Raw genomic sequence first — 8691 nt, 5'->3', positions numbered from 1 at the left:
AGCACTAATATACTTATATAAAATAATAAAAAGACACACAGAGCCGCACACATTTTTCTATATTATGTAAACGTGATCAGTGATCGATTCTGAGTTCGAATTTTCGCATGATCAAAAACTTTATCTATTTTATTACGTACATATGTACATAGATAAAGTGAAAAGACAGTCGGTAGAAATGAAGTTAATTCATAGTTTTTTAGTGACTCAGTTTGATGGTCGATTTTTGTTGACCATGTGAAGATTTTTCGAAAAAAATTTTCGCCTGCGGCGAAATTTTTTTACATAATATTTTTTTATAATTATTTTTTTAAAAATAAGCTTATTTTTTCATATTTTATAACTCAATAAGGTGTACAAAGAATATTTTCCAATTTTATTACGATATAAACAGGATTTTTTGAAAAAAAATTCAATTTGACCAATCTTTCCCTGCCCCCCCAAGAAAAAGCTGAAATGACGTCTCTAATTGTTTTCTACCGAAAGTAAAAGCCGCTTTTATGTCGCATTATTTTATGACGCATTCTATTTACCTAGGATAAGGGTTAAAACGACATATACAATGTAATTTATGGATCTATTTTGCTTTTGCCATTTTTCTTGTACCTAAATTTGTTTATTCCCATTTTTTGAAAATTTTATTTATTTTTTCCCTTGATTTTTAGCGTGATGGAAAGAAGAAAATTTTGTTATATGGTGGGGGGGAAGGACAATTTTTTTTAGCCCTGGGTGGGCCCCCTTTGACTCCTGGCATGCACTAATTTCAGTCCCAGTCCGCCACTGCATATGAACATACATACATACAATGTATCTATATATTGCAATGTGCTAAATACGTACAAGTGTCTCATAATTAAAGGGCGGATAGAGATCGTGCTTTTTCCAGGAATCGGGGCGATTTGGCTCTATTTACAAAGCTAGAGTGCAAAAAAAACGTTCGGTGAACCTTAAACAAAGCATTTGCAACAATTGAACAATGAATGACGCGCTTTGGGTCCACTCACCACTCATAATTAAAGAACGGACCAAGTTTGCACCGTTCATTGTTCATTGTTCGCACTGCATTGATCATTTTTATGATGAACCTTTTTTTTGCACTCTAGCTATGTAGTTTGCCCTGTTTCCTGGAAAATAGACCCAAAACACCCTGTTTCCTGGAAAAATCACGTTTCTGGTTCTACCTCTACTCATAATGTAACCCAATTTTTACTAGCTTTTTACATATTGTTGCCAATTACACATGGGTAACTAAAGTTGTGTAGTGTTGCAAGTTGCCCAGTTCACGGATTTGACAAATTTTTGGGCGAATGCGTGTATTCGGCAAGAATTTGTCTGCTCAAAGCATGGAGTCGGCAAATAGACAGCAGCGCTCCGGTGTTGTTTTTTAGAACTGGACAGCGTGGACAAGTGTCAAAGTGACAGCTGAATGAGGATGTTTAATTTAATTTATTTTCGAGAATATTCATTAAAATCTCCGATAAAAATTATTTCATTACAGACCGTCATAAAAGTCAAAATCATGTCGGTTTTATAATGGGTCGACCTTTTCTTTTAACATAAGTATAACGTCTTTCCATTAATTAAATCATAGAACGCGACCAAAATATGTCAATTTTACAACTTTACTCATAAAATCATTGTGTTCATTCAGACTTTTCTTCAGTTGATTTTGAACACGCTCTGGAATCGGATTATCGTATTATTAATGTAATATTAACATTGGCTAAATGTAATTTGGCATTTCGAGGCCATCAAGAAAATTTCGTGTCTTCTAGAAATCCTGGAAATTTTCTTTCTTTTAACAAACTTCTGGCAACTTATGATACACTTTTGGAATCATTGATAGCCAAACACAAGGCAGGTTCTGTGACTTATTTGAGCGCGAAAATTAAAAATGAAATCATCCAATTAATTTCGACACAAATAGAAAATGAAATATTTAAAGAGATAAACACTTCGCCTTTCTATTCAAACATAATTGACGGTACTCAAGATTTAAGTAAACTTGAGAAAGCGGGTTGTTTTTTGATACATTGTTGTTCAAAAAGATGAAATTCAACGTTCAATTGATAAAGGAATCATTCGTGGGGTTCTTTAATGTTAAAGACAGAAGTACAGAGGGTTTAAAAAATTTTATTTTGGATTTGTTGACAAGTAAAGGACTAGATTTTGCGAAATGTAGAGGACATGGCTACGATGGTGTCAGAGTAATGAGTGGTGCATACAACGGTCTACAAAAGAAGATAACTGAACATGAACCAAACGCTCATGAAGTTCACTGTGCAACTAATAATTTAAATCTCGTCATTAAAGATACCGTATATGATGTGCCAAAAGCTTCTTATTTTTTTGATGTGGTTGAACAAATTTATAAATTTTTCGCTGTCAGCATTAACAGGTGGGAAGTTTTTAAGGAAAATTCACCATCAGTTACTTTAAAAAGATTGAACCCACTCGTTGGTCTTCAAGACTAGATTCCATCAATGCACTTCGATATTCATATACAGATGTTTTAAAATGTCTTACAGAAATAATTTTAAAAAGTAAAAGAAAGGATGAACAATCAGAAGCAAAGGGACTAAAAAAGAAAATGGAAAGTTTCGAATTTATTCTCCTATTCGTACTTTTTGATAACATTCTTCAGCCTCTCAACTTCGTATCAAAGCTCCTACAATCAAAAAACGTCGATGTTATTCAAAAATGCATTCGACAATCTCAATCGTTTTAGGAATACAAAGATTGCAACAAAATGAGGTTTGGAGCCAAAATTGACATCGAATCGTCAATCTTTTGTCAAAAAGCACTTCGATGAACTTAGTAATGATACACGATTCCAAGATTCATTGAAAAAGTTTGAAATAACAATTTTTAATGCGGCACTAGACGTAGCCTTGATGCAATTGAAGGTTCGTTTTACATCTTTTAACGATATTATTTCAAAGTTCGCCTTCCTACAAAGTAAAAATCTCATTCAATTATCAGATGACGACTTATATCGTGAAGCCAAATATTTAGCCGACCAATATGTCAATGACTTTGACAAGTCACTACCTAACAGGTACTTGATTTCCGTTCGTGCTTAAGAGAAAAAAAATAGAGAAGATCGACAGTGTTCATAATTTAGCGAAGCTCTTCATTTGTGATTTTTACACTGTAAATTCGTCATTTCCTGATATCGCCACCGCAAACATCTTGTTCCTTATGCTTCCTGTAACTGTAGCCACTGCTTAGCGCTCGTTCTCTAAGTTGAAACTTATTAAAAATTACTTAAGGTCAACTATGTCACAACATCGACTCAAAGGATTAGCGCTGATTAGTATTGAACATGAGAGAACAAATAAAATGAATTTTAACGAAATAATCGAAGTGTTTGCCAATGCGAACAGATTTTTCTACGTAAAAAGGTATGTATTTTGAAAAATTATTTTGCTGAAAAGAAAATAATATGTGTATATGGGGGTGGGGGGCGCCGTAAAATATTTTGCGGGGGGGCGCCTGGAATTCACGTTACGCCACTGCGCCAATGATATAAAGAATAAGTAAAAATACGAATATGCGAAAAGCTACATATGTATATCTTCTCACGAGCGATTGACTGTAACCCTGAGATTTATCATAACTGAAAGAAAGTATGAAAATTTAAAATATTCTACGATCATATTGCCACAAGCTTTAGGTCAAATAACTCCGGAAACCTGTAATGCAATTCTTAATATGTACCAGTACTGCAAACTTTTTTTAAAAGCAATTCATAACATTTGTTACGCTTTCCTTTATTACATAGTATGATAGTCTTTGTATTTAATGAACTGCAATGGCTCTAGAATTTTGTATAATTCGAAAAATTCCAATAAAAAGGATTTGAACCACGATGCCATTTGCAATTTGCAAGATGTCTAAGTCAATGTCTAAGCTGTCTAAGTGTCTAAGCTGTCTGTCAATATTGGTAGTAAAACATAGCCATACAACAAATTGTTGCTACTCTACTTGTATTTGAAACGATTGATAAGACTGTTGACTTGATTTAGTCTGAATATAAATTGCGAAACATTCCGTATAACGTTTATGTACTAGCATTATTTGAATCGTTTGCCAAAGATGAGTTCGATTCCGCATCCAGTCCCACCCATACGACATAAAAAAAGTCAAATCGAAACAGATAGTACTCCCTATCGAGATTCTGACAGCAGATTCTGGCGCGGTTTTGTCACCGAGCGGTTTTTGCTGGGGCGGTTTTGTCGCGGCTATGTCGGGGCGCTTATTGACCGAGCGATTTTGACTGGACACATATGTAATTACCTTGTTTTATAATTTTTATCTTGATTTTTAAATCGATTTAAACTAGATTGATACTTTGCACATGTAATAAATATAGTCACATTCACAAATTGGTATTTAAAAAAAAACTATTGTTTTCTAACCAAACTAGCATATGTAAAACTTTGATACACTGAATGGGTTTTGATTAAAAAAAATTATAAGCACTTCTTCGGTTGCCAAAATAATATTTAAAAATATTATTTTGCGAAATTTGAAAGTCACCATACCAAAGTCATCAAACAAACCATTGGGGCGCAGACACATAGAGTGGTATTTGGCACGTGTTTTTTTTTTTTTTTTTTATAGCTTTGCATATGTAAATAGCCACTAGCACGTCTGATATACATTTGCTATAGAAATACAAGCCAAAACTCACCCCCTGGAGTATTTTCGGTGATTATATGCTTGTATTGACAGTAATCGATAACGGCGATTCCCATATTTGAAAAAATTAGGAGAAACTTCAAAAATCGCAAGCCATGCTATATTAGCATTGAAGTTTAATTTCAATGTACATATATTAGGTATACATATTAGTAGTCACCGGACCCAGAAGGTGCCGTGTATTGTTCAAAGGTTGTAAATGCATTGTTAAAGGTTTGCCGAACCTTTTTTACAAAGGATTTACAACAATGGAATAATGGATAGCACTGTGACTATCCTACCTCTACATATTAGCTACAGAAGGCGCGTTCACAGTACTCACACAAATGCATTTTTCATATACAGGCTGTTGAAAGAAACACGCTAATATTTATATATTTTATTTCAACCGATCGTGTAATGTTTTTAAGATCTATGATATAATTTGGATGGCATATTTATTTAATATTCAAAATACGTGCCACGAATAAAATGATAAATAGCATTTTTTTTAATTATAAGTAAAACAAACGTACGCATGCAAAAATTAATACGAATTAAAAAATGAGAAAAAAATATAGGATATAAATTATATTAAACAGGAAATAAGTGATTTTAAGAGTGTTCGAATTTTGATAATAATGCAGTCCTTTTCATTATTATGTATAGACATTCTTCTTTGTCGGCTAGTATTAAGTCCCGACCGTTACAAAGATAATAAAATAAATTCGAATTAAACTTTTTTCAATAAGTATTTGTTTATTATTTTTCATCTTCATCTAGCCTACGAACGATAACTCTTGACGAAGAAATTGCACCTTTAAATTTTAAACTATCTTTCAAAACTTCTAATAACTTGTAGGGTCGGAAATGTCTTATGAACTAGATAAAAATCGTAGATAGTTCGCCTGATGACCTCTTGATCAAAACTATCCACTGTAGTTATTTTTGATAACCTTACACGATTTTTGCCCGGTGTCCTTAAAACAACTCGCACAGTCGATGAAGATGTGGATGCTGCTGGATCTGATGACTCTGAAGATATACATACATAGGTTGTGTCGTTGATGGCTCCGATATTGAAGGTTGCGATGTTGGCGGTTTATTAGCCATCACAAATTGATTTCGTACTTCACAAACAATTCGCTGAACACTTCTTTTAGAAACACCAGTCGCTTCCGCAGTTGAAGCATATAAATTTTTCATAAAACTATTTCTTTCGTCACTTTCACTATTCACTATACAAAGCATTTTATTATAATATATCGACTAATTCTAATGAACTAACCCCAATTAACCAATTAGCAAACAATATAAGAACGCGTTACGTCAGTTTGTGGGGGTTGATCGGTGACTGACCAGTGAAACGGGAAAAAATCATCCTGTAGTGCACACTTTGAGCACAATACAAAAAATAATTGTTGTTTCTATCATGCTCGGAAAGTGGGTGCATATGAAAGGGACCAACTGATTGTCCTAGAAAACAGATACAAAAAAACTTATTCATATCTTCACGGACACAATAAACGTGTTTGTGTTGGTACGTACCAGCTTACGCTACACGATTCAGTGTGTCTGCGCTCTTAACAGCTTAGGGGTGAAAAAAAAATCAACGAGACCACGACAGAAGGTACCACTTTTAACGGTACAAAAATTTACATTGTAAACACAAACCACTTCACTGACCAATACGAATACAATTTCAGCGTGAGAAGATTAACGACGGTCGTATTATCAAAAAAAACAGGCAAACAAAAACGGATTTTCTCACTAGCATAATCTATCGACACATTTAGCCAGCAGTATGCTCGGTCGTTAAGCTTCTGCTTAGCGTCGAGAGGCGCCGGGTTCGATCCCATGAAATTACCTCGATTGAAAAAAAAATTTCTGTGTATATCTGTAGTGCTGCTGGTCAGACCTGGATATTTGTGACTCCAGGTCGATCGTGTCCTATCAGAGTTTGCCAATTTTCTCTGATTTCATTGTTGAAACGGTTCCCGGTGAAATTGGCTAAATATCCTATTATATCCACTATTTGAGTTTGATTAATGTACAATAAAATTTATCTACCATTGATAGATGTGTCGTTAATTTGCGAGTTTTTCAGTGTCTCGCAATTCAGCGACTTGTATGATAAAAAATATGCTGCAATGTTTGTAATTGGCCAGGAAGGCGCATTGGGGTTACCTGTAAGGCCTTCCTGGTATATATGTAAAAAATAAATAAATATGTATGTAAGTACATATAATACATACACGTGCAAACACGCTAAAATGAAACAACACCGCAAAACAAAATTCCAACTGAGCGCCACACCGTCTCGGGCCACGAGATGAGTTCAAACATTTGCACATCCGAGGCGAGGTATCATAATTTAAATAGTTGCACAGTTCATATGATAGTATGTATGTACATACATATGTGCATATGTATGTACGTAGACGACCGCGGTTTCGTCAACCGCAACGACCACATCCACCTGACGATACAGTAATTATTATTAGACATTTCGTTCGCCGGCACAACTTTGAAGGGTACGTCCGGGCTACAACGGCCAGGGGTAAGGGGGAGGATGACTAGGGGGAAAGGGCGGGTCGGGAGGGGTGGGGTGGCTTTTGCACCCCACGGCGATATGTTGTGGATAAGTGCAGCCGAATATAAAAGAACATCTGTTTTGATATGCGACCCCCGATCGTGAATTCGTAACAAGTGTTATGTTAATGTAAACATTTGCCGACTCGAAATAATTGATTGTTTCAAGAGAGCGAACGCTCGTTAGGCCATTATAATGTAATATATGTACTTTTAAAATAATAGATTTCCATCGATGAACCTAGCTACGTTAAGAAAACGTTAAATGATAAAAAAAAATCATCGATTTTAAGCTTGCGTCCTGCGACTGATGTCCTGCACTTCCGATCAATCGATTTATTTCGACAAAAATCACGAAAAAGCGATTTTTTAACATACTTTCAATTATAAACATATGTATATTACGCTTACTATTCATCTATTGCAGTTTAATTAGTTCGATTATGATAAGCTTTGACTGATTAACGGTAATTCAAAGTCGCTGTTTCAAAATAATCACGGGAACATGAAAAAAATTACGATTTTCTGAAAGAAAAAAAATTGCTTCCCCCATAAATAGCCTGTATATGAATTTTTGAGCGTAACAACGACTTTGACAAAATTCATCAAATTAAACTAAAATCGGTGAATATTGAGGGTTTATTATTTTTAAAAATGGTAAAAAATATTGAAATTATCCTAAAAATACTTTATCCCACTACTTTATCTATGTATCTGAGGAATTTATATGTAGATAAATATGATCCGTAATATTTGAAATTGGCCATAATTCATATGGCCGTAAGTTCATTTTTCTTCATTTCGAGAAATTCTTCGCAAAACCTTAAATATAATGTTTGTCGTTTAACAATATTTAAAAATACTGGTGGCCTATAATACGTTTATTCTGCTTTTCCGGGATTCTGGACATATCTAATTAAAATAAGTGATAACAATTTGTGAATTAAGTTAAACAGAAAAAGTGTTTTTGGAACTGAAAATTGGACTTTCAAATATATGTAACGGCTCATATGAAAAAATCGATGATTTTTTTTACAGGGTTTTTATTACTTTCACTTCTTCAATTAGTCTTTTTATTTAACGCCCTCTTGATAAGACGCAAGCTTTCACTAAGTTCATCGAAGGAAATCCAAAATGTGGATAGTAACTGTATAATAAATGGCAGGTCAATAATATAAACAGTCAGTACATTACAGTCAATAAACTTACAGTCTGTATCTACATACATACGTACAATATTTCAATGGTCGATTTTTCAGTATTTTATATGTAATGGTCAATACTTTAATTAAATGATCACATTATTTTGACAGTTGGTTCATATTATCGTCATAAGTCGATATATGAAGTTCTCATTTGAAATTATAGGTACATTTTGAAACCGAAAACAGGTGAATGAACATTTTGGATCCTTGC

The 8691-nt window shown here is 34.0% G+C and overlaps 1 protein-coding gene across 1 annotated transcript; it reads left to right on the top strand.

Moving 5' to 3' along the window:
• Window positions 1–976: 976 nt before the first annotated feature.
• LOC143922257 (uncharacterized) lies at window positions 977–4139 on the top strand. The gene is made up of 6 exons (XM_077445481.1): window positions 977–1052; window positions 1652–1866; window positions 2049–2318; window positions 2802–3058; window positions 3564–3697; window positions 4075–4139. The coding sequence occupies exons 1-6, from the start codon at window positions 977–979 to the stop codon at window positions 4137–4139; spliced, it is 1017 nt and encodes a 338-aa protein (XP_077301607.1).
• The last annotated feature ends 4552 nt before the right edge of the window (window positions 4140–8691 follow it).

This window comes from Arctopsyche grandis, chromosome 2 (assembly GCF_051622035.1).
Source record: "Arctopsyche grandis isolate Sample6627 chromosome 2, ASM5162203v2, whole genome shotgun sequence".
Lineage (NCBI taxonomy): Eukaryota > Metazoa > Arthropoda > Insecta > Trichoptera > Hydropsychidae > Arctopsyche > Arctopsyche grandis.
The sequence above is the reverse complement of the archived record's forward strand: the minus strand, read 5'-3'. Positions and strand labels throughout refer to the sequence as shown.